The sequence below is a fragment of the Lynx canadensis genome, chromosome E3 (genome assembly GCF_007474595.2).
Source record: "Lynx canadensis isolate LIC74 chromosome E3, mLynCan4.pri.v2, whole genome shotgun sequence".
Classification (NCBI taxonomy): Eukaryota; Metazoa; Chordata; class Mammalia; order Carnivora; family Felidae; genus Lynx; species Lynx canadensis.
This window is the reverse complement of record NC_044318.1, coordinates 8767263-8793770: the sequence shown is the minus strand read 5'-3', so window position 1 is coordinate 8793770 and position 26508 is coordinate 8767263. Positions and strand designations below refer to the sequence as shown.

Genomic DNA, 26508 nt, shown 5'->3' with positions numbered 1-26508 from the left:
CCACAGCTAACTTGGGGGTGTGGTGGGAAACGTGGGCAGAGTTGGGTATGGAGAGGAGGCTGGAGACAGGGGATGAGACGGAGGCTGGATGCAAAAATGGGTTTAGGGATAGTGATGGAGACTTAGCTCCGATTGGAGTTGTGGATAGAGCTGGGTGGAGGGATGTGGATGGCGGCGGGAATGGGGAAGGGAGTCAGTGACTCTGTCAGCTCGCGCTGGGGATGGGCTGTATACCCGGCTCCTAGAGCAAGGGGCTGGGTCTGTAATCCCTTTCCTCTGGAACCTTTGCTCCCCGCGGCCCTGACTCTCCCTCTCCGCCTTGCAGGGACCGTAAGTGGCGACTATGGGCAGACTGGGTTATTGGACCCTGCTGGTGCTGCCGGCCCTTCTGGTCTGGCGCGGTCCGGCGCAGGGTGCGGCGGCGGAGAAGGGTCCCCCGGCGCTGAACATTGCGGTGCTGCTGGGTCACAGCCACGACGTGACGGAGCGCGAACTGCGAAACCTGTGGGGCCCCGAGCAGGCAGCAGGGTTGCCCCTGGACGTGAACGTGGTGGCCCTGCTGATGAACCGCACGGACCCCAAGAGCCTCATCACACATGTGTGCGACCTCATGTCTGGGGCGCGCATCCATGGCCTTGTGTTTGGGGACGACACCGACCAGGAGGCCGTGGCTCAGATGCTGGATTTTATCTCTTCGCAGACTTTCATCCCCATCCTGGGCATCCACGGGGGCGCATCTATGATCATGGCTGACAAGGTAAGTGGGAGAGGTGATAGGCTGCCAGGCCCCGGGACGGTGCCGATCGTACCACAGCCACCACAGGTCTTGGGGAGCCTCTGGCATCTGTTTTGATCTGAGAGCGGGTCGTGGCCACTGGCTCTGGTGAAAGCCAGGTTTTGCCTTTCCAACCCAGAAATGAGTGGAAACGCTTTCTGCCTTGGTTCTGAGGGACTCAGGCACTTTGGGTATGCCAGGGAGAACTCAGTGAACGCAGATTTGTGAGGAAGTGGTGGAACGCTTGGAGGTTTCCAGATAGTGCACAGAGGTGAGCTTGGGGACACCTGAAACCCTCCAGCTCATATTTCTAGAATGTCACTTTTACCTGATTTGTGGAAAAGTGTCCATTTTCCCCCTTTGCGGTAAGCGACTAAAACTATTTTCAAAAAGCTGAAACGTGGCTATGTTACGGAATAAAACGCATAGTCTTTAGGTAAAGCGCAAAAGGGCAGAGAAATATGCTTCCACAGACTCCGCAGTTGGGGGAAGAGGGGCGGAGAGTTTGAGAAGTCCCGTGCAGGCGCACCGCAGAGCGTTCCTCTAAGGAGTGGGTGCGAGTGGAGACAACTGACTGTAGACCCTGAGTATGGAGGGCCTGGCATTTTCCTACATGTTCCCTGGGTGGGGCTGTCAGGGGCGCCCCGAACGTCAGATGGAGGGGTTGCTTCCCAAGGATGGGTTTTGGTATGAACTTGGATAGTGTCCGAACGAAAAAAGGTGTGCCCACATCTCTTGGTTTAGGATGGGAGAGAAGGTTATTCTGCGAACCATCCGAGAGTGTTGGTTTGGGGAAGAGGAGAGACTTTAAGGTTGGGTGGGATGTTATGAGGGCCTGGTTTGAGGATCAGAGGGGAGAAGCACAGTGAGGAAGGAGAAAAAACTGGAGTCGTGGGTGCACTGTATCTCTAAGCCCCAGGAAGGGCCTCAGATGGGGTCGGAAGCAGGGGGGTGGGGGGGAGAGGGAGCTTGCCCTTGTGTGCTGTGGTCCCCAGTCCCGAGACCTTCTTGGAATGTGTTCCTTAAATAGTGGGAGACATGCTAATGGAACGAACAGACATTTGTCAGAGCACTTTCCTTCTGACGCTCTCAAAGCACTTTTATATTCATCAAATCAGATTCTGCCTCTGCCTCAGCAATTCCCACCAGCTCCTTTGGGAACTGTATTAATTCTTTCAGGTCTCCTGGGCTGCAGCACATTCAGCCGAAGTATACAACCGATGCAGTATCTTATTAAACATTCATTTGAAATGCCTTGCAGTCTAGCAGAATTCCTCCGTGCGGCTGAGCATTTTCCCAGCCACCTCTCTGTTTTGGGGAGCTCCTTTCTGGGATAAAAAAAGACGAAGTAGGGAACAGCTGTGCCCTGCCACCAGTGTATGAACTGGAGAAGGTCTTGGAGTCTCCTAGAGCATCCTGCAACTTTCAGATGAAGTACCTGAGGCATAGCGGTGGGGGGGGGGGTGGCGTGGGCAGTTAAAGACTTGGCTGAGGCCACACAGTGGGTGATGGGACTAGATCTTGGTCTTCGGGTCTCAAGCTGTGATCTCACTTTCCAGCAAATTAAGCTTGTCCTTTAATTTTGTCATCTTAACTTCAGGAGGGTCAAGGAATTAACCTCATTTTATAGGAGATAGTGAGCCATGGAGAGGCGCAGTGAATCAGAGCCCAGGGCTCGTGCGTAAGGACTGACCAGTCGTCTGATGAAGGCATGAATGAGAACTGTAGTTTCTGGCAGGGGGTTGGTGATTTGGGGATCTAAATATCACCCCTGATCCCACCTCCCTTCTGAAGTTTTGACCAAAAAAGCAGCACACGAAAGATAGTACTGCCATGTGGAAAGTGAAATTTATGGATTGACTAGGGCCCAGCACCATCAATGGAGAAATCTGTTGTAATCTGACTTAGAGACGGTGTCTTGAGTCTGGGAGGTCTGATCTGGCAGGTCTGTGGCTCAGGCTCTTACCTGATTTTATCCATCTGACTGTGGGCAAATAAGTAGGAACAGGGAGTGGGCTCAGAGTTGAGCACCCATTTGGTAGATGGCGACCCTGCCCACTGTGAACGCCAGGCTCTGACCAACTGGACCCGCGGCTGCTCCTCCCTTAAAGGGCCGTGAGAAAGGGAGTTGGGAGGGTGTGGGTGGTCATATCCTCGTCTCCTATCAAAGGAAACCACCTTCTGGGGATTGGGCAAGAGTGTGGCCCCACTTCGGAGTAAAGGAGAAAAAGGGAATCCGGAAATGCAAGGGGAAGATAAGAAAGGACGTTTTCAGAGAAGTCCCGTTAAGAGAGAGATTTACGAGGTGGTGTTGGGAGAGGAATGAAAGAGTCCATTGGTTCAAAAATTGTGAAGGGAATTGTCAGGGCTGGCCAAGTTGGTCTTGATGGCAGGGAATCAAAGAAGGGAGCGGAGATAATGTTGGGGTACATGTTGGGCCCCACGCGTGGGATGTGCAGGTGATGTTGGGTGGAGGTGGGTAAAGAGTGGCATTTTGAGAAACCTGAATGTCTTAAAACAAACAAAGAAATAATCTGAGATGGGAACAGCCCTTCCTTCCATATTAGTAGCACATCTCTCTGGCTTGTGCCTTTGCCGCCTGTTTCCTTTGGAGCTGAATGCCGAGTGCAGTTTGTTTGGCTCTGAAGAGGCAGCCATGAGATGCTGCCTAAAACTCCACCTTGCTTGGTTGGATGTGCCAACAGCGTTACGGCCACAAAGTCTGAATCTCCCCAGACTGAACAGGCCTTTCTGTCTCCCCGCTAAGACGATGTTCATTTGGTAAAGCCCAGAACGTACCTGTGTTGTTTTCGCTTCCAAATTGGGAGCATGATAGTTGATAGTGCCCCTGTGGATAAGAATGGTATTTAACTTGATTATCACTTAAATTCAACATGCCCCCCCCCCTCCCATTTTTACCTTTCCCTCAGTCTACCTGACCCGTGTGAGAAAGAACAAAGCCTTCTAATAACTGAAATGTGTTAAGTGGCAGATTTGTGTGATGTTCATTTACAGTAGAGTCGTTAATTTTTGCTTCTATCAGTGGGTGGTCCTGAAATATAATTCAAGTAGAGGTGAAAATAATGTTTGATGTAGATAAAGTTCTAATCTTATCTTGGTTTGGCCACTTTGATCCCCTCCAAATGGAACACAACTCTGGTTGCAGCAGTAGCCCCTAATAAATCAGGCGTATGCATTAGACCTTCATGTTTCTGCTCAATGCCCTCACCTCCTCCTCCCTTTCTATTTCTAGCAAGTCCATGGGGGAAAAGACAAGGCTTAGATTTTAGCTACATCTAGCCATGTCGCTTACTGCGTGGACTTTCTATGTTGTGTCGATCCATACCTCATCTCTTCTACTCGAGTGGAAGTTCCTTGAGGACAGTCTTTTTAACAAGTGTGTTTATGTGTATTTGAAATAATGAAGACTACTCTTCCACAGTTTATAAAAATAATGTCCTTTCACTGGAGAGCGTTTAGAAAATATATTAACCTTTAAAGAAGAAAATAAAGTTCTTCCCTCTAAGTCCTGTCACCAGGAACAGCCAGCCACTGTTGGACATGAGGGTCTCTTTCTTCTAAGCTGTATTCAGTTAGTTATCAGTTCAGGATTAGACTGTATATATGTTTTGTTTTTGTTTTGTTTTTGTACTTTGCACTCTGTGGGCTTTTTTTAGTCATAAGATTCAGGTTTTTCTTTAATTGCGGAAAAATCTCAGCCATTATCTGTTGGCTGTTTGCTGTCCAGTATTTTCTCTGTTCTCTCCGTATGTAGTTTCTCCATGTATCTTAAACATTTTTTTTTCAGTTCTCTCTCTGTGTTATGTTTGAGGAGGTCTCTCCAGTTCTGTACTCCAGTTAACCAACTCTTATTTGTATCTGGTTTATTATTTTGCCTTAACCAGCTCTTTTTATTTGTATCTTGTCTATTATTTTACCTGTCTGTTGAGCTTTTAATTTCAAATGTTCACCCTATTTCCAAGATAAATAATTGGCCCCTTTTTATACCTTCCTGCTTCTTTATTTTATTTTAAAAACCCTCTTTTTACTTTGTGAATGTAAATTCTTCCTCTATCCCTTTGAGGATTAAAATAAAAAATACTGTGAAGTCCTTCTCTGATTGCTCTAGCATCTTTGTTTCTTCAGATATGAATTCTTTCATTTTGCAGATTCTGATCATTGGATGTCCTCATGTGTTCTCTAATGTCTCCTATGTCCTCATGTGTTTTGTTTGTGAACTTATTTTCAAGGTGATTTTATGATACCTTCTGCCCTATGTCTGCAAGGGTATATGTGCTTTTCAACTAGAGCTCATGTCAACAGCTCAACTCAGAGCTCTCTCTCTGCTCTGTATATCCTATGGTGCCCGCTTGGGTCCCAGGCTCATGTAAGTTGCTTCATTTTTGCTCCTTGGCACAGACGGAGGCATCCTTTTTGACTGTGACTCCCGGAAGCATGATTCTGAGTCCAGTTTTGCCTCTAATTCCCTGGGTAGATGTTGGGACCTCTGCTTCCTTGGCTCATATTGGACCCATCCCCCATGAACCATGTGACTTTGAGTCCTGCTTGAGATTGTAGAGTCCCATCTTTTGATTCATTTATTTTTAGAGAGTCCTCTTTATTTTTAATTCGTGATTGCCTTGTCTTATTTCCAAGCAGTATTATGTAAAATTTAAAACATCTAAAGGTTTATCTATAAATTCTGCATCTTAGGAGCAGGGGAGGAATTACTGAGTGTGTTCACTCTGATTTTGACCCAGTTATATTTCACAACCTGCTTTCATTTTTTTTTCAAGCTTGATTATGTATTTGTGGAATTTTCCCTTTAAATCCTATTTAATAAAATAGACTTCTCAAACGTGATTTTAAATGGCTGCGGAGTATTCTGTTTATACCACAGTCATTGTGACTAATATTTCTATTTTCCACCTTTATTAAGGTTTATTTCTGGTTCGCGTGTGTGCTCTTTTCAGCACCTTGTGCTGATCTCGCCCTTTGCGTTTGTTTCTTGGCAAATGTTTGTTGATTGAATGAATCCAGTCCCTGGTTCCAATGCCAGCTTGCTGCAGTTTCCAGATGAACTTAACACACTGTGGTTCAGGGCTTCCCATGCAGTGTTTGTTCCCTACTTGCCGACTGATCTCATAAGTGTGTGTCAGTCTCCTCTTCTTTCTAGTGGGCAGATAATTACTAGCCGTCCTTGGGATTAACAGAAATTGGGGGTGTTGCGTACAAAAGGCCCAGGTAGTTCGGCTGAGTAATAGGTCATCAGCCGGAAGTGGGACTTTCTCTTGTAACCGGGCCCCTCCAGAGTTAGGCTGTGAGTGAGACCCTCAAAGCTCATGGGAAGGGTAGACGTGCACATCAGAATGTTGGTGGAACCCACTCAGCTTCTGCTATGGGGGCTTTGGGTAGTTCCTGAGAGAGTGAGGAGGCCTATCTTGAGCCTTTGCGATGAGGCATATCAGAGGCAATCATCTACTCCTCCTTCCATAAGTCATTGGAGAGGAAAAGGCATCACCCCGAGAGACATGACTCACTTTCCAAGTGACCCTTGGGGGTCATTGGTAATCGCTTGGACTCTTGGCAGCTGTGTTCTGGTGGGTTTGGAAGGTACAGTGTTGATGTTCTTTTTGGTAGCCCCAGGTGGGAAAGGCTTCTGTAGCTGGAGCGATGGAAGGGATCAGGGGGCTGGGAGGGAAGGAGGGAGGCAGAAAGAAAGAGAGGGAGAAAGACATACAAATAGCATCTTGGGTTTGCAGTACAGAATGATGGCTTCTGGTAAGCCCATAGTGAAAACGAGCGGTTATAATGTTGTTAGCTCATGGGTTTTCTTTGTTCTTCACTCCCTGTTTTTTATTCAGATTTGGATTCGTTGCCAGCATTAAAGTTAGGAGACATCACAGTTAAAATTTTTTTTAATGTTTGCTTTTGAGAGAGAGAGAGAGAGAGAGAGAGAGAGTGAGCCTAAGCGGGGGAAGGGCAGAGAGAGAGGGAGACACAGAGTCCGAAGCGGGCTCCAGGCTCCCAGCTGTCAGCACAGAGCCCGACGCGGGGCTCGAACCCGCTGACGATGAGATCGTGACCTGAACCAAAGTTGGACGCTTAACCGACTGAGCCACCCAGGCGCCCCGGAGACCTCACATTTTTAAAAATCCAAATTTCATGCTTCACTGCAAGAATTCAGAAGGCCTGGCATCGTGGGCCCCGCCCTTCCCTTCAGCAGGCAACAGGCGGCTGGAGGTGAATAGCACCCTTACCCTCTTAGGGCTGGCGCTCTTCCCATGTTCAGTCCTCTGCTTGCCCACTTCCCTCATTCATGCTAGAACTTCATCCCTGAAGGCGCTGGGGTTTGAGACCCTGGTGTAGGTGAAGAATATAGCTGGTCTTTATTAAGAAAGCCTTTCCTGGGCACTCCGCTTCTCTCCCAAGGGCTGTTCCTTGGCGAGTGGCAAACTCATGATGTGCATATATCTGTGCTGCTGTGTTTACTGCTGCCATCGCCGATCTCCTGAGCCTTAAATCTTTAAGGACCTTAAATCCTTCTCAACATGGTACTCGAGGAAGCCACTACCAACCAACTTGAGTCAAAAGCCCCCGAAAACCTTGGACAGAGGGTCCGAGGACCTGAGTTCCATTTCCAAATAGCAGTGGGACCCGGAGAAAGGCCCTTCCCCTTTCTGGTCCTTAGGCTTTCCTGTGAAATGACGTTTAGGGTGATACCATCTCTGAGGCCTCTTCCAGCTCTGAAAATTTTACCACCTTCAAGGAAAGACTGGCAAGAGACCTGCCAAATGTGAGCCGTGGTTATCTTTGAGTGGTGGACTCCTGCTATTTCAGTCTTTTTAAAAAATGTCATTATACTGGGGCGCCTGGGTGGCTCAATCGGTTAAGCGGCTGACTTCAGCTCAGGTCGTGATCTCACAGTCTGTGGGTTCGAGCCCCGCATCGGGCTCTGTGCTGACGGCTCAGAGCCCGGAGCCTGCCTCGGATTCTGTGTCTCCCTCTCTCTCTGCCCCTCCCCTGCTCACACTCTGCCTCTCAAAAAATGAGTAAACATTAAAAAAATTTTGTTAAATGTCATTATAGCGTGGTTGATAAATCGAACCTTGAGTTTGGTTGTCTGTGTTTAAATTCAGGCTTTCACTTACCAACTGGCTGATCATGAGAAAGCTTCTTAATGGCTCTGAGTCTCAGTGTCCTCACTGTTTGTTTCTGACCCCAGCCTGGCCTCGATGTCTTTGTTTTTAAAAAGGGGACAGAGGGGCGCCTGGGTGGCGCAGTCGGTTAAGCATCCGACTTCGGCCAGGTCACGATCTCACTGTCCACGAGTTCGAGCCCCGCGTCGGGCTCTGGGCTGATGGCTCAGAGCCTGGAGCCCGTTTCCGACTCTGTGTCTCCCTCTCTCTCTGCCCCTCCCCCGTTCATGCTCTGTCTCTCTCTGTCCCAAAAATAAATAAACGTTAGAAAAAAAAAATTAAAAATTAAAAAGGGGACAGAAAGAGTATGTACTTCATGGAGCCGTAAGATTTAAATGAGATAACAGGTAGCTCAGTGCTTGGCTCGTAATAAATAATTATTACAGGAACACTTTTGTTATTGTGTGTATATCATGTCATTTTTATTTGTGTCCAATGCACTTGCATTTTTTCACCACCAGAAAAAATGATGAAGGGTCGTGTGGCAATGGGATGGTAACCCCTGCAAGAAACGGGGGACGAATCCCACAGAAGTGTTAGAAGTGGAGAGTCCAACATTGAGACGGTTCATATTGCCTTAATATGAACATGAATGGGAATATGAGTTTCCTGGGACAACCAGGGGCTTTTAGTTCTTCGAATTTGCCGTGGGCTTTATCCTGGCAAACTGAAGATCAGATGTGGCCAGGGTGAAAATGACCACCACAGGAGACCGTCTCCGTGAGCCTTGCAGTAAATAACTCCACCGACTGGACTATATATTTGCGCTGGGCTTAGGGCTTTAGGCTGTGGACAGATACAGTCTCTCATTTGGTCTCTGCCAAGGATTAAGTAACTCGGTGACAGCCTGGGGAACCTGGCAGCCCCAAAGGTATTTGATTAGAGAATCCTTATCCACTGTTCTTTTGCTCTTACTGCCTTCTCAAGTTAATGACTGGGACTCCATTAGGGTTAGGGAAGGGGCTTACATTCAAGAGGGACAGTGGATTTTGATGTTAATATTTTGGTTAACTAAATTGATTAAGATGTTGGGTGATGGAATTAAAACTCAGAACTGTCTTTCCGGATTGAAGAGATAGAGTCAGATACTACCGACTACATTGGAGGATATAAGAAGAAATGGCACTTTCTCATAGGAAGGGGGGAGATGTGGCTCCCCAATTTGAGGATGGTTTTCACAAGAGTCATGAACTGCCTACTGGATCAGCCTCATAAATGCGTTAGTATTTTATTTTACTAACAAGCTCTTTAAAATGCCTGCATTTTAATGTCCTTGCTCCCTGTTACCTGACATCCATCCAGATTCACACATTTATGTTAATTGTGTGGTGTCTGAAGCGTTTGAGATCATGATCTCCAGTCACAGGGGTTGTGTTTATTTGCTTGTTTGTTTTGCACTCGATGCTCAGCAGATTCTAAGTAGTGATATGGCTCTTACAAAAAGTGAAGTCCGTATTTCTAGAAATATAATGTCCAAATCAAGAGAGGTGATAGCTGCATTATACCTTTTCTGTTGTTACTGGTGCTTTCAGCTGCAAATAACAGAATGTTTGACTGATGATGGCTTAAACAATTAAGACAGGTAGGTTTTTTTTTGTTTTGTTTTTTTTTTTTTTTTATTTAACAAGGAGTCCCAGATATGATTTAGTGATTCGGTAACCCACCAAGGATTCAGGTCCTTTCCGTTTTTCTATTTTGCCTCTATTTGCTGTTTCCTCTTGGTCACAGGATGGCTGCTTCTGTTCCAGCCATCACATCTTCACATGCCAGCATTTAAAATGGGAAGAAAAAGGAGGGAGAAAAGAAGCTTTCTTCTAGGCCCTCTCCTCTTCTGTTAGAATTGACTTCCCCTTACATTTCATTGGCCAGAACTGGGTCACATGCCTCCCCTTGAACATCACTGATAGAGATTAACAATCAAGATTCTTCGCCAAGAATGGATAATTGCCAATGAAGCAAAATTTGCTTCTGTTAGCAGAAGCATAGGAGAAATGGCTGAGTGGTATAACTGATGATCTCTCCAGCCACACAAACACCATGATCCATGGACTTAGTTTGGCAGGGATCGGGGGTTGGGGGGATAATATTTAAAGACAGATATTGAACAACGACAGTGTGTCCGGAGGAAGGGCCTTCAGGGTTGTGTAGGATCTAAATGACATATGGTAAGATAAGCTTTGGCAATTAGGTCTGTGACTGAAGACCGCAATGGTTTGGAGAATAATGAGCGTCTGTCAGACGTGGCTGAGCTGAAAGTGACTGTCGTCTCTCAGGAGCGGGATCGGGGGAGGGGGGTGGTGTTGGACTCATGGAAAGATTGGATGGGGTCACCTCTGAGGTTCTTTCTAACTCAGAACCTCTGCACCTGTCAAATCCTTGCGGGTTTTTTTTTTGTTTTGTTTTTTTGTTTTTTAAATCCCCAAGTCCTGGTACTTGAGGCCCTTGGATTTGGCTGAAAACCAACATCCTCACTTTCTGCAAGCGTGTGAGTAATTCAGTATAAACTTGCCCGGCTTGGGGGAGGAATTTATGATCCTGGCATCATCACCTCAAATCTCCAAAGGACTTTACATCATCCTGAAGGGTAGACAGTATTTGAAAAGCAGAAAACCTATGTATATATCAACTCACACACACATATACAAATATAAACATAAGTAGGTCAGCCGGCGTCATATTTACTAGTGGGAATGTTTTTGGCTAAGAAGCACAGCTACCAGAGATGATGTTCAGAATAATTGCCAGTGATCTCCAAATGGGGGGGGGGGGGCGGTTTAGAACCGCACCCAGTTAATCATGATTACTTATGAAAGTATATTCACGTTTTTGCACACGTTATTGTAAGAATACGTTCATATTCTAAAGAGAGCCAGAACCCTCTCTGAATTTCCAGTTGCCAAATCTTTCTCTCTTGTCTGCTGTACCCCCTGCATTTTGAGCATTTCCTTAGGGCAGCAGTGGCTCTGGGTGCTCGTCCACTGTTGGGCACGTCCTTTGTTCTTCCTTCACACGTCCCAGGAGGAAACAAAATCCAGAATTGGTTTGCAAAAGCGTTGTCTTTGCGTTCAAATGTTACAGCATTCCATATGATGGAAATGGGTATATTCAAATTATTTATTTATTAGAACTAGAGTAAAAAAAATGCAAGGAATACAATATAGAATTCAGAGAAAGAATGTTTGCTCAATGCATGCATGGAAGGTCCTCACACACGTGCCCCTCTCCGAGGGGGTGACCAGGTCACCGGTTCAAAGAGGAAGAATATGAAATGGGAGTGGAAGTTTGTTTCCATTTGTAACTTTTGCAGGCTATTGGTATGTTAACAAGGATCTTTTCTTCTTAAGTCTCACTGACTTAACAAAAAAGAGGTTTAATCATTTTCCATTGGTCCCCAACTGTGCTTGTTTCTCCAAAACAAAATAAAAATTCACTCTAGAATTTAAGGTGACTTGTGCAAATCACTGACACCTTAAAGCCAGGCCCACATACTCACCCAAGAAATTTAAGACAATTTGGGGTGAGCCGGCTGGGGAGTCATGATCATTTCATACACTAATAGGAGGTATGGAGGGATGCCCATTCCTAAACATGCATTCAATATTATGTGCAATTGTTAGGGGTTCACAGGTCCCCTGAAACTCATTCGTAGACCTCCTTGGAATTTATTTATTTATTGGTTTATTGGTTTATAAATATGTTCATTCTTCAAACGTTTATGGAGCCTGTATCCTGTCCCAAAATGTTCTGTAGATATATCAGTGATCAGATTTGCTCTGATGTGCATCTAGCTGGAGGAGACTGGCAATTAAAGCCCAGAGTGGTGCGTCTGTGATTGGGGTAGCTCCAGGGGGGCTGGGAAACATAGCAGAGGGGCACCTCATCCAGAGGCGTGAGGGTGGGAGCTTGTCAGAGAAGGTGCTAGAAGGTCAAATCTGGGCTCGATTTGCATTCGAGAACTCCTGGCCACAAGAGGCTGGCATCCCATGTGTCTGCCCCTGCAGGTCACATCTGTGGCTGCAGAGGACAAGCCGCAGAGAGGAGAGGAGGCTGGCTCACGGAGGCCCAGGTGCCGGCCTACAGTCTAGGCCTTTCCTTCCCCTTAACGTGTTCCACCGAGCTGCCAGGCTTGAGTGTGGTTTTGGTAGCTCCTGAATTTTCCTCTGGATGGCAGTTCTCACAATCAAAACATTGAGCTTTTTGCCGATCTCTGTTTTGTTGTCACAAATGGCTGAATGTCTCCTGCTGTATCTTGCCTCTTCCAAATTAGGAAACTGTAGCCAGAAAGAGTGAGTGGCATTTGAAATCCCTGTCATCTTGCATGTCTGTAGTCCTCGGGCTGAAAAACAACAACATATTTTCTAGGCGAACTGTTTTAAAGCTAAGATATTTGTAGGGCTGAGGAACGTGGTTTTGGGTGACTCGGGTGAATAGAGCCACAGCACGGGAAGAGGGGACAGGATGTGGAGCTCTAGAAACGACCCGCTGGCCGCGGCTCTGGTGCTCGGTGATAGGCATGGTTTCTGCCAGCGGGATTCTGAAAAAGGCAGCCCCTGGGTGAAGGCCGAGCTTCACGGTCCAGTTGCACTTTGGTTGATGGCTGTTGATTTTGCCTTGGCTAATTGGTGCTTTTTGTTTCTGTTGGTGTTTCCTTATTTTCTTCGTTCCTTTGTGACACCCTTTGGTAGCCTTCAAAGAAATCCTTTTACTGTGAAGAATTTCAAACACGTCCCGAAGTAGAGACAATAGCGTGAGCCCTCACGTCCCCGTCACCTGGCTTTGACGCATGACCGTTCTGGTTTCACGTCCAGCCCCACAGCTGGATCGTTTTATTTTTAAAAATTTTTTTTTCAACGTTTTTTATTTATTTTTGGGACAGAGAGAGACAGAGCATGAACGGGGGAGGGGCAGAGAGAGAGGGAGACACAGAATCGGAAACAGGCTCCAGGCTCCGAGCCATCAGCCCAGAGCCCGACACGGGGCTCGAACTCCCGGACCGCGAGATCGTGACCTGGCTGAAGTCGGACGCTCAACCGACTGTGCCACCCAGGCGCCCCAGCTGGATCGTTTTAAAGCGAATCCCAGATGTTGTTCTATTTCACCTACAAATACGTCAGCGTATATCTCCAAAGGATGAGGATTTTACAGACTGTTAAAAGACAGAACCTCAGCTGGGGTGCCCGCGTAGTGCTGTCGTTTGGGCTCAGGTCCTGATGTCACGGTTCGTGGGTCCAGCCTCATATCGCGCTCCGTGCTGACAATGCGGACCCTGCTTGGGATTCTCTCTCTCCTTGCCCTGCTTGCTTCCTCTCTCTGAAAATAAATAAACGTTAAAAAACCCCACAACTCTTAAAAAAAAAAACAAAACAAACTTTAGCTAACATAAAAGTAATCTAACAAGTGTGCAATTTAGAGGACGTGAGTGATTGAAAGACGTATAAAGAAAATAAAAATCACCTTGGACGTCACAGCTACCGTTGCCATTTTTGTGGATTTCCTTCTAGTTGTTTTTTTTTTCTTCTTCTAGTCTTCTTTGCCTGCTGTACAAACACAGGTACATATCGGTTACATAATTTCATGTCTAGCTTCTAATTTACTTTACATTCTATCACTAGCATTGCACATTATTTGTAAGCGTTCTTACCTACCACCTTTTCCATTCTGTGGACACATCATGATTTCCTTGATGATTTAGCTTTCTACACATTCATTGCCGTTAAACACAACGCCTCAGCTCAAGAGCTTTATAATGAAACGTCTCAGTTGCAGATTCCTGGTTTTTCACATTCATTGCCGTTAAACACAACGCCTCAGCTCAAGAGCTTTATAATGAAACGTCTGAGTTGCAGATTCCTGGTTTTGAATTGATTCCTACGTCTGAAATCGCCGGGTCACTGTGCGCGAAGAATTTTAAGGTGCATGATACATGCTGCTAATTGGTTTCCAGAAGGATTGGACCACTGGACACTTCGGATAGCTATGTGAAAGTAGCTCCCTCACCTAACTCTGGCCCACACTTGAAACAAAAGTCATTCTAATTGGTTCCGTGAAAATGTCATCCCATTATTTTAATTTGCATCTCTTTTACGGCACCTGCTGCCGAATGCATCTTAATTTAGTCAGACTTTTATATCCCTAGGTGTTGCACATCTTAACCTGTTTGATATTTCTCATTGTGTGAATGGAAAGCGTCAGAAAATGATGGATTCCAATAGAAAGTACGGTAAAATAATTTGAATTTCTAAAAAATAATAAATATTTTGAAGCCTGGCAGGGAGTTGTGCGATTATTCATTCTTAGTCACTAGGCATTGCTCAACCATTGTGTCTGTATCAGCGTCGCTTCAAGAATTGCTTTAAAATGTGAGATTTCCCAGCAGAGAATTATTTTGTGGGATTTGACTGTTGTGGTATGCCAGGAGAAAAGATAGAGAACCTTGTCGTGGTGGGCCTGGGATGTGCTCATGTCACGGGCTTTGTGGTGAGCAGTAGGGATGCGGTGCTATGGTTTGCTCCTTTCTCTAGTAGAGCAAAGACAGGGTGACAATGTGACGGTAACTGCCCTGTGATCCGAAAGGGATATTGTGTGGGCGGCACGTCATCACTGTTCTTTCCCGTGGCAGGGATGAGGGAAGTGAAATGGATCTTAAAGGAAAGTAGAAGGGATTTAGGATTGACATTAACAGGCGTGGGGGGAATCTCCAACATATTTATCAATATAGAATGATCCTTATTACAGCCTGGATGTTTGTCCCCCCATCGCCCACCCCATCCTGTGTCGAGATCCTAACGCTAATGGCATGGTATTGGGAGGGGAGTATTGGGGGGTTTGGTGAGGGTGGAACTCTCATGAATGGGATAAGTGCCCTGATAAAGGAGAGCCCACAGAGCTCCCTCGCCCTTCCCACCATGTGAGGTCCCGGCGAGAAGACAGCCATCCGTGAACTGGGAAGTGGACTGTCCTCAGACACCGAATCTGCCGGTGCCTTGATCTTGGACTTTCAGCCTCTGGAACCCTGAGAAACAAATGTGTGTTGCTAATAATCCCCCCCCCCCGCCCCGTGCCCAGTCTGTGGCCTTCTGTCACAACTGAGACAATCACGACCGACCAGAGCAGGTGCCCCCGGAGCCCCTGTTGGGTCAGGTGTCAGTCCTCTGGTGCTGGTTATGAGAAGGTAGAGGCTTCCTGGGGCAGAGGGACTTGAGGACCCTGGAGACTGTGGCCCTTAACTGTCAAAACCAAAGCGTTTTGACGTATCAGCAACCAGAACGGTTGTGCCCTCGTGTATCAGCTGGACTAGATAGGACTGAGATCTCTTGCGTCTTTCGTGCCAAAGCGTGTGCCGTGGGTTTCTGGAGGAACCGTCCAGAACGTGGCGGAGGATGGCTCTTTCCTCTGCCATAGGTCAGCTGTGCCCTGAGATGGGGAGGTGGGGCTGGAAACATGTTGACGCTCCCGTCCTAAAACGCGGAGCAGAAATGTGCTTCGTTAGCTTCCGCCCCTGAGCCCGGCCCTTTCCCTTTCTCCGCTGTGAAACTGCCAGGCCCTTCCCCACAAGCTCGCCTCCCTCCCAGGCAGGGAGCCGAAAGCCGGCTTTTGTCCCCAGTCCCTGCCCCCTTTTCCTCCCAGCCAGACCTTCCCCAGAAACTTCTGTCTTCACTGGGGGGGATGAAAGGGTCTGTTTCAGTCTCTGGTTTTGGGGTGCGACGTGGCCATTTGCCGAAGCAAAAAATAACCTTGTAACTCAGTGGAAATACTCGGCAACCTAAATGAGCTTCGTCAAAGACGGACCCTGGGGGGCGCCTGGGCGGCTCAGGCCATTGAGTGTCTGACTCTTGGTTTTGGCTCAGGTCGAGATCCGGGGGTCGAGGTATGGAGCCCTGCGTTGGCCTCCGTGCTGAGGGTGGCGCCTGCTTGGGATTCTCTCTCTCTCTCTCTCTCATCTCTCTCTCCTCTCTCTCGTCTCTCTCTCTCTCTCCCCCCTCTCCCCCTCTCCCCCTCTCCTTCTCTCTCCCTCTCTCTCCCTCTCACCCTGCCCCCCGCCGCCATCTCTCCTTCCCTCTCTCTCCCACTCCCTCCTTCTCCCCCTCTCCCCAGCTCCCTTTCTCCCTCTCTCTCCCTCTCTCTCCCTCTCTCTCCCTCTCTCTCCCTCTGTCTCCCTCTGTCTCCCTCTGTCTCCCTCTCTCTCCCTCTCTCTCCCTCTCTCTCCCTCTCTCTCCCTCTCTCTCCCTCTCCCCCTCTCTCCCCCTCTCTCCCCCTCCTCTCCTCTCCTCTCTCCCCCTCTCTGCCCCTCTGTCTCCCCCCTCTCTCCCCCACTCTTCCCCCCTCTTTCCCTCTCTCCTCCCCTCCCCCTCTCTCCCCCTCTCCCCCCTCTTTACCCCTCTTTCCCCCCTCTCTCCCCTCTCTCCCCCTCTCCCCCTCTCCCCCTCTCCTCCCTCCCTGTCTCTCCCTCCCTCTCCCTCCCTCTTTCCCTCTCTCTCCCTCTCCCCCCTCTCCCCCCTCTCCCCCCTCTCTCTCCCCCCTCTCTCTCCCCCCTCTCTCTCCCCCCTCTCTCTCCCCCCTCTCTCTCCCCCCTCTCTCTCCTCCCTCTCTCTCCTCCCTCTCTCTCCTCCCTCTCTCTCCCCCCTCTGTCTCCCCCCCTCTCCCCTTCTCTCCCTCTCTCCTCCTCTCCCCCCTCTTCCCCCCTTTCCCTCTCTCTCCCCCTCTCCCCCTCTCTCCCCCCTCTCCCCCCCTCTCTCCCCTCTCTCCCCCTCTCTCCCTCTCTCTCTCCCTCTCCTCCCCTCCCCCCTCCCCCTCTCCCCCCTTCTTTCCCCATCTGTCGCCTCTCTCCCCCTCTCCCCCCCTCTTTCCCCATCTCTCGCCTCTCTCCCCCCTCTCCCCCCTCTCCCCGTCTCTCCCCGTCTCTCCCCGTCTCTCCTCGTCTCTCCTCGTCTCTCCCCGTCTCTCCCTGTCTCTCCATCCCTCTCCCTCCCTCTCTTTCCCTCTCTCTCCCTCTCCCCCCTTCTCCCCCCTCTCTCCCCCTCTCTCCCCCTCTCTCCCCCTCTCTCCCCCTCTCTCCCCCTCTCTCCTCCTCTCTCCTCCCCTCCCCCCTCTCTCTTCCCCTTCTTCCTTCCCCTTCTCTCTTCCCCCTCTCTCTCCCTCTGTCTCCCTCTCTCCCCCTTCCCCCCTCCCCCTGTCTCTCCCCCTCCATCTCTCTCCCTCTCTCACCCTCTACCTCTCTTTCCCTCTCCCTCTTTCCCTGTCTACCCCTCTCTCCCTGCTCATGTGCACACACTGTCTCTAGAAAAAAAAGAAAAAGAACTTCCAGAGGAGGGCCATGGATGCCCTAGTGGGATCATGTGCTTATTTGCTGGTAGTATCTCTGGCTTCCTTCTGTCCTTCAGAATGAGAAATTCTCCATTCTCAGACTGGTGCATAGAGGTTTTCAAATTCTCATAGTTTTCAGGGGGAAAGGGGCATGTCTCCCACTTCATCTAAGGGTGGGAGGAGCCTGGAATATGTTGGAGTTTATCGTTTTCGAGGTTACGCACTGAATTGTGTCGCCCTAAAAGTCTTAACCCCCAGCGACTCAGAATGTGACTGTATCTGGAGATGGATGTCTTCAAAGAGGTAAGGAGGTAAAATGAGGTCCTAATTTACATGAAAACGGGCCCTAATATGATATGACTTGTGTCCTTCTAAGAAGAGATTAGGACCCAGACAGGTACAGAGAAAAGACGTGTAAGGATCACAGGGAGAACACGGCCATTCGCAGGGCAAGGAGAGCGGCCACGGCAGAAACCAGCCTGCTGACACTTTGGTCTTGGGCTTCCAGCCTTCAGAGCTGCGCTCTGTTACAGCGGCCCCAGCAACTCTGTTACAGCGGCCCCAGCAAACCGGTTTGGAGAGGCTGGGAGGTAGCTCATTCCAAGGCTCCTCAGTGCCCCTCATCTCCTGAGCTGGGAGGGCTTAGGTGCCCAGACCCCAGACCCCCATCTGTGCTAAAACTGACTTTCCCCTCATCACGATGGGGCTTCTGTGCTGGCACCAGGGCTCCTGCGTGAGGAACTGAGTCCTTCTTCATCTTGGAATCCTTCCTGGAACGCGTCTAGGACGTCCAGGTTCAGTGCTTCCCAAAAACTTTTACTCTGAGAGCCTTAGGGGCTGTGACACACAGAATAATGGCCCTCCCAAGACGTCCCAGTCCCTGGACCCAAGAATACATTGCCTTGTATGGCAGAAGGGACTTTGCGAATAGGATGCGGTCAAGGATCTTCCAACTTGAGGACATTCTCTTGGATCATCGTGTGGGGCCCGTGGAATCGTGGGGATCCTTGGAAGAGCCAGAGAAGGAGAGGTGATGACAGAGCAGAGGGCGGGTGATTTGCTGTGAAGGTGGAGGCAGTGTCCACGAGCCAAGGCACACAGGTGGCCCCAGCAGCTGGGAAAGGCCAGGAAACAGATCCTCCACCGGAATCTCCAGAGGAAACACTGCCCCGTCGAGACCTTGATTTTCGTCCAGGGGGGCCCATTCCAGACTTTGGAACCCTGGAGCTGTAAGGGGACACATCTGTGTCGCTTTAAGCCACTAAGTTTGTGGTGATTTGTTGGAATCCTGTACAGTGGAGAGTCTGGTACGCATGTGTGGACGGCAGGCTGTGGCCCAGGTGGCCTTCTCACTGCACTTGACCTTGGAGATTCATGCAGGTGATGAATCCCATCCCATGGTGTAACTCTGTTGGTATTAAGGCCAAAATAATTTGAAAATGGCCTACCAGATACACGGGTCAGTTTTTCCCTTCACCAAATAGTCGAGCAAAATGATACTCCAGGAAACTCCTGTATTCATTCCCTGCACCTGCTGGGCTGTGCCTGCCTCAGTTTGAGAGTGTGTGCCTTGAATCCAGATAGCTCAAAACCTGGCTCCCGAACGTACCGGCTCTTTGTCTGTGGACAAGTCACTTCACCATTCTGAGCCTCAACTTCTTAGCTATCAAATGGGTTAATAGTAACCTCTGTCTTGCGACAACCTCCTGTGCTCGTTCGTGAAGACCAATAATTAGCTGTGAGAAGCATTTATAGCACATTGCTTGGCCCCTAAAGCAGAACGTGCTCTAATACGAATCTTTTCTGTATATCAACACTTGGCATCTTGCAACAGCGTGATGCAGTAGGTTTCATTATTTTGGCCTGTGTGTGAGTCCACAGGTGGAGCCAGGATCGGAACCCGGCGAGTCTGGCCTTCTGGCGGGGTTTCTTAAACTCACACTCGTGACGTGTTGGCTGGGTAGTCTCTTGTTGTGGAAGCTGTTCTGTACGTTGTAGGACGGTTAGCACCCCTGGCCTCCACCCACTGGATTCCAGTAGCATCGCCCCACCCCCAGTTGTGACAGTCCCAAATGTCTCCAGACGCTGATGAATGTTCCCTGCGGGTTGCATTCATTCCTGGTGGAGAACCATGGTTCCAGGGTTTGAGGTCTGGTCTCTATGTGATCCTGGGGACACAGCGGGTGCTTAATAAGTAAAGTCATTGTTACACTTGGGGTTCCACGCTTCATAAAACCTTTGAAGCTTGGACCAGACAAGTGTCAGTCAATGTGCCTGTCTCTTTCTCTAGTGGAATCTACTCCCTTATTTGGGGGCTGGTGTCAAGACCAAGAGAGACGCTTTGCACGAGGGTGTTAACACTTTGGCTCCTCCGGCAACTGAGAAATGCTGAGACACAGTGCGTAAGGGCACGGAGCAGTTTGCAAAAGACACAGATGCTTGTGCACATAGGCGCTTAATATTCTTTTGAGAAGGATGATTCACGTAGCTCACACATGGCCTTACGGGGAGTTGTCGGAACGATTACTCTGCCTCTCCACCAAATTCTTTATGAACACTTTCTCCATCACTCTTGGACTTGGATGAGGGCGGGGGGGGGGTGGGCGGAGAACCAAGAAATTCAGGATACCTGGGGAAGAGAAAAAAACAATAACGAGCTTTCTGTAAATTTGGGCATCTCTCCAAAATAGATTGAGATCAGATTTTATTTCTTAAACGAACCTGTTAACTTTTATGGTTGATTTTGGTGAGCGCAATTGGTTGGAAGAACTCATTAAAGCAGCCAAGATCTCTGGTTCATCCGCACATGGTAAGGATTTTGTTCCCTGACCGTACGTTCCCCCTCCAAGCAAAGAATACGAATCATCGGCTGCACGGTGACAACATCAGAGATCTAGATAGATCTCTGATCCCACCTGTTACCAGGAATCCTGCTTAGAATGCAGGTTGTAACGAGGCCCCTTCAGGCGGCCTTCTCTTTCATTCCCAAAGCTGTGTCTGGTGTCCTGGCTGGGGCGGAAGTAGTTCCGCTGGACCTAGGCTTGCCCACGTCTCATCCACCATTCACCTGCTGTTGGTGCACTCTTCCATGTGGCGTGTGCTCCCAGTCACTTGGTTTGTGAGCCCTGTACCCACTTATATTTAGGACTCTGTCTTTCCCCGTTCCCAGGACCCAGGACACTGGTTTGGGGCAGGGTGAGTACTCAATAGATATTTAAATAAAATAGCAGGTAAGTCGGAAGGGCTAGGGCCAGGACTAGGCTGGTTTCCCACGGCTGCTGTATCAACTTAGCACAGACCTGGTGGTGTCCAAAAACAATGCATTTTCGTCCTCTTAGAGCTCCAGAGGGCAAATCTGGAGTCAGGTTCACTGTGCCGAAATCAGCAAGGCTGTGTTCCCTCTGGAGGCTCTGTGGGAGAATCTGTTTCCTGGCTTTTCCCAGCATCCCACTCCTTGGCTTGTGGCCCCTTCCTCCACCTTCAAAGCCAGAAGCATCTTGCCTCGCTTGTCACATCTCCTGTAAGGACCCTTGTGATTACACTTAGGTCTCACTCAAATATCCGCGATAGTCTCCCCAGCCCACGATCCTTGTTTTATTTTATAAGTGAATAGACATTGATGTATGTATGTATGTGTGTATGTGTGTATGTAGGCTCCACCCCCAACTTAGGGCTTGAACTCAAGACCCTGAGATCAAGAGTCACGTGCTTTGGGGCACCCGGGTGGCTCAGTTGGTTAAGTGTCTGATTCTTGATTTTCGCTCAGGTCATGATCTCACAGACATGACATCGAGCCCGGTGTTGGGTTCTGCACTGGGTGCGGAGCCTGCTTGGGAGTTTCTCTCGCTCTCCCTCTGCCCCTCCCCTGCTCGTGCTCTCACCCCTGCTCTAAAAAAAAAAAAAAGAAAAAGTCACACACTTTACTGACTGAGCCAGCCAGGCCCCCACCCCCAAGACCTGTAATTTAATCATACCTGCAAAAACCCTGTTGCCACTTAAGGTAACATTTAAGAATTCCGGAGATTAGGGCCTGGGTATCTTGGGGGCCATGGTTTAGTGGACCACAGGGGCCATTATAACCGACTCACCGTAGAGGCATGGCAAGATTGTGTTAACCAGTGTCATTTATGTCACCATGCTGGTAGGATGAGTTTGGGTGGGCAGGCTTGGCAAACTCTGGGCCTCAGTTTCCTCATTTGCCAGTGAAGAGGTGGGACTGAGTGCCCTTCCAGCTTTAACATCTTGCCTTCTCTGGGGGAATTCTGTGAGGTCAGAACAGCAGGTCATATTGGTCGCATTTGGGGGCGTTGAGTTAGGCAGGCCTGGGATGGCCTCTGCAAGTCAACATTCTATCATTCTGTCAAAAAGGAGTTTTACATATATGAAATCATACACTGATAGTATATCTTCTTCCTTTCTTTCTCCTCTCTGGACCTTACCTTTCCTCATCTTTAGAGTGGGGTTGTGATTGGCTAAGCCACCCCCCCCCCTTGACAATGGGGCGTCTGCTGCTTCTTGGGGGTCAGGAATCACTCCATCGTGGCTGATGACAGTCTGCCTTCTCTCTGCTCAGGAGGGCCTGTGCCCCAGTGTAGGAGAGGCAGGGCCTTCCTCAAAGCATCCCTGGCAGCTTCCCTTCCCCAGATGTGGTCTTACGTGGCTGGAGCTGCTTAGATGCCCAGTCCACACCTGTAGTCCCCACCTCTCGCCCTGGGTTACGTTCCATCCCCCTGGTTGCTTGAGGGGGGGCTTCTCCCCTTGATGTAACGTAGAACACCCTACGCAGTGATCCACGAGCCACAGGCCACACCTGAGCCACTGAGCCACAAGTGTCTCAAACCAAACCTGCCTAGAACCTCTTACTCAGTTCCGTCTCTGTGTCAGTGATGTCCCTGCTGTTGGAGTCACCTGTTCTCAGAAGGGGAAGGAAGGGTGGACGTCCGTTGAGCTCCTAGATGTGCAGGCACCATGCTGCTGGCAGGGACTGGAGGAGTGCCGCCTTCACCGTGTGGAAGGCAGGGAAACCCAGGGGGTACCAGCCACTGGCTCTTGGCCACGCAGCTAGGAGGTAACAGAGCTGGGACTTGAGCTCGGGTCTCTTGACTCCACGGCCTGTGTTTTTTATCCCCCCCCAGAGCTTCTTAAGCTTCAGTCCTTCCCCACCTTCACGAGTTTTTGACCCTTTTGACTATTGTTTCTTAAATTGTGGTAAAGTACACATAACATAAAATAGGTCATTTTAACCACTATAGAGTGAACAGTTCATTGGTGCTTAGCACATTCATACCGTTGTGTGACCTTCCCCTCTCTCTAGTCCCAGAACATCTTCCTTGTTCCACAGGGGCCCCGTAACCATGAAGGAGTCATGCCCCCACTTCCTTCCCTGCAGCCCCGGCATCTGCTGGACTTTCTGTCTCTGTGGATTTACCTGTTCCAGGTGGAAAGGAATGGAATCCTGTAAGACGTGTTGGGTCTGGCATCTTCCATTGAGTGTGATGTTTTCAAGGTTCATCCGTGTTATAGCAAGTGATTTATTCCCTTTTATGGCTGAATACTCTTCTATTGTGGGGATAGACCACATTTAGTGTGTCCATTCACCCCTCACTGGACACGTGTGTTGTTTCTACCATGTGGCGATCGTCAATCGTGCCGCTATGCATGTTAGCATAACTTTCTTCTTTGAAAACCTCCTCTCAATTATTTGGATATATTATCCAGGAGTGAGTTGGGGGTCACATGGCTATGTTGAATTTATTGGGGATTGACTTTTTTTTCTTTCCTTTTTTTCCTCCCACAGCGCTTTGGTTACATATTAAAATAAATATATTGAAAAAGGAAATGCTATATCATCACTAAAAAAATAGAAACCAGATTCACTTGGGGCACCTGGCTAGCTCATTTAGTAGAGTACGTGACTCTTGATCTCAGGGTTGTAAGGTCGAGTTCCAAGTTGGGTATAGAGATTATTTAAAAGAAAATAAAATCTTGGGGGGGGGGGAGAAAAAGAAACCAGTTTCCTTTGCCATTAATAGATGGCAACAGTTAACTTACAAATAAAATCATGCAAATTAAAAAAAAACTCAAAAATGAAAATGGAAATACAACAGTGCTATTAAAATATAACTAGGTGCTATTTCCTTCCAAGGCTCAGCATATTACACGCTCCTTAAAAAGGAAATTAGGAAGTGTTAGAAAGGTATTGAAGCTCCAAAATGAGACTTTCTTATCAACGAATTAGAAGGATGGAAAGAGAATCAGGGTGTGGGGCACCTGGGTGGCTCAGCTGGTTAAGAGTCTGACTTTGGCTCAGGTCGTGATCTCATGGTTCGTGGGTTCGAGCCCCGCGTCGGGCTCTGTGCTGACAGCTCAGGGCCTGGAGCCTGCTTCCAATTCTGTGTCTCCCTCTCTCTCTGCCCCTCCCCTGCTTGCGCTTTGTTGCTCTCTCTCTCAAAAATAAATAGGCATTAAAAAAAAGAAAGAGAATCAGGGCTTTTTACCTAGTATGCTTTAATATTACTGCGTGCCTTGTCTATGTAGGACAGAAGCATTTCTGCTACCATCTCTGGCCCTCTGGTTCTGTCCATTCTTCCACTCCCCAACTCCTCACGACCTCCCTCAGTCTCTGTGTCACCAGGTCCTTATCACCTCTCACTCAGATCCTGACTTGAGTCTTCTAATTTCCTTCACCATCAGTCACCACTCGCATCACAAAAGGGGGTTTGGAGCATATTACTTTCGACTCAGTGATATCTCCATTATTTCTGGGATGAAGTCTAAACCCTTAGCCAGGTGCCCAAGAATCACCACACTCTGCTCCCCATCACCTTCCAGTTCTTTCCACCTCCCAGTGTTGTCCTCATCACGTGAACTAGAGCTTGGCATGCTGTTCTGTGTTGCCGAGTGGCTCCCCCCTTCACCTGCGTTCCTGTCGGTTGACCTAACTCCCAGGGGCTCCTATGAAGATCAAATGAGGTAGGGCATACAGAGATGGTGAATCCTTTGAAAAGAAGTACAAATGCAAAACGCGTCACTGCTGGTCCTGCTTTCTCTGCAGTCCTTAGGTTTCTCATCGTCAGGGGCTCCAAGCTGCCTTTTCGTCCCCTTAATTTCGAAACAGTTGTCTTCCCTGTGTCATGTGCCCTCCATATCTTTCATGTCTCGTGGCACACAGCACGGCCTCCCCACGTGGGTGAACATACTCCTTTTCTTTGTCCTTGCTGTAGCCATCTCCGTCCGTCCCCAGTGCCTAGTACCTGCAGTTTGAAAGAGCGAATCTGTGCCCGCCTGTGAGAGAGCATCCCGTCTCCTAGACCAGGAGTGGAGGAAGCTGCCGCTGTCTGGCTCCATCGTCTTTCCTGCTTCTTCTTCCTCTGTTAGCTGCACCTTTGAATGTGCTTCCTCTAATGGGGAGTGACGATTTAATCGTTTGGGCTTTAAAAATGTATCCTCTGCTACGCCGCTGACCACATGTAATGTGCAGGCAGCCCAGCCCCATGGCGTGATTGCCTCCCTCTCTCTCTTTGCCTCGGAAGATTTGGGTGGAGCCGCAGAGCGGCTGATCCTGTGAGTGACAGGAGTGTTGAAACTCACCTGCCCTGGGGGACCCGGGCACCTCTGGGGAGGAAGGAGGCAGGAATGCATGCAGGTGCAGAGGCCCCCCGCTCTGACTGCAAAACTTAGGCTAGACCATCCCTTTTGTTGTCTGGGGTCTCTTCCACTTAAAGTAGATTTTTTGCATGGTTATTCACTCTCTTTGCTTCTTTTCAAGTCTTTTGAGCCTTTGAGCTCTTTCAGTGGGAAAGGTGGGTCCTTAGACCTTTCCACCCAACACCATAATCACTGATGGTATCAGAGTCACATTATCGAACATAATAATCGGCAGGGTCCATAGAGAGCATGTATTTAGCTGAGTGGTTATGCAGATGTGGAAGACGGGGCTCAGAGAGGTCCAGGGACTTGCTGAAAGGCACCCTTCTTCCTGAGTCCCAGCCCACGAGCCTCCTGGCCCATCAGATGTTGATTAATGGTGCTGTTGAAAGGGCCCACAAGGACATCCTTTTCCTGTGATAGGGGATAGTGAGAAAATCTCTTCTTGCCGTAAACTCGTCGCTTACCCCACATCGCTTTCAGATAAAATGTAAACCTCTGGCCACACGAATCCTCTCTCCCTGATTTCTGACCTTTGCCTACGTCTCCAGCCTCTGCTCAGTTCTCTCCCCCTTTTGCAATTTGCTGTAGTCCTGCATTTCCCAAAGAGAGTTCTGGAAGCTGTTCCCTCCAGAGAAGAGGTTAAACCAGAATAAGGTTAGGGGATCCTGAATGTCTTGAAACTCTTGGACCTTTACAGTACATTTTGGCCCACTCAAGGCTCTGAGAGGTCCTACGCTTTTAAACTGTGTTTGACGTGTTTCCTACATCGATTTGATCGCAAAAGTCCCCTTTTGTTTCTCATCCAGTGTTTGTTGTCGGTGGTTTGATAAAAGATAACAGGAACTCTTGCTCTGGTGGTGTCAGGACTCTGGGCGTCTTCCACGATGTCTGGCACTTGTGTTGCTGCTTCTGCGTCGTTCCAAACTCATCTCAGAAGGCAGGCCCTTTGGGAAAACATGTGCTGCTAAGCCCGTGGGATGAGGTGTGTTTGCTGTGCTGTTGGGCTTTTGTAGCTTCTGCAGGTGATGTTCTCACTGAGGGTAGGAGCCACATGTTACCTATTTCTGTTCATTCACTCACGGAGTCATTCCCTAAATTCGTATTGTGACTTCTGTGTCCAGGAACACTGCTGAAGATCCTGGGGTTCCTGGGGGAACAGAGTCCTTTCCCTCAGAGAGCTTACATCCAAGGAGACGAATAGATACTGTTAGATTTTGGTAAGAGTTAAGATAGAAGCCGGGAAAGAGACAGAGGGTGACAGGAGATGCCCTTTGACTTAGGGATTTCAGAAAAGCTGAGTCAGCTAGGATGTGTTAGGTTTTGCTGCAGAAACAACGGTCCCCACATCTCAACGGCTTATAATAGCCATGGCCTGGTGCTCATTTATGCAGCACACCCACGAAGGGACAGTGAGCTCTGCTCCATATCCCTTCGCTTGGGGACCCAGGTGAGCAGGGCCTAGGCCACATGGAGTGTGGCCAGTTGTCATGACGGAGGAGAAAGGGGGTAGCGAGTCCCATACTGGCTCCTAAGGGCTCATGTTTGGCTGGCCACAACTGACTAAAGGGCGGAGGAAAGCGC

At 48.9% G+C, this 26508-nt stretch overlaps 1 protein-coding gene across 1 annotated transcript in view; it reads left to right on the top strand.

The window, feature by feature from the left end:
• Positions 1 to 332: 332 nt before the first annotated feature.
• Positions 333 to 26508, top strand: part of LOC116737825 (glutamate receptor ionotropic, NMDA 2A-like) — an 87937-nt gene continuing 61761 nt past the window's right edge. Inside the window, exon 1 of the mRNA XM_032591671.1 lies at positions 333 to 757. Coding sequence (XP_032447562.1) covers positions 344 to 757 — 414 coding nt within the window. The 5' untranslated portion in view covers positions 333 to 343. The remainder of the gene's footprint in view (positions 758 to 26508) is intronic.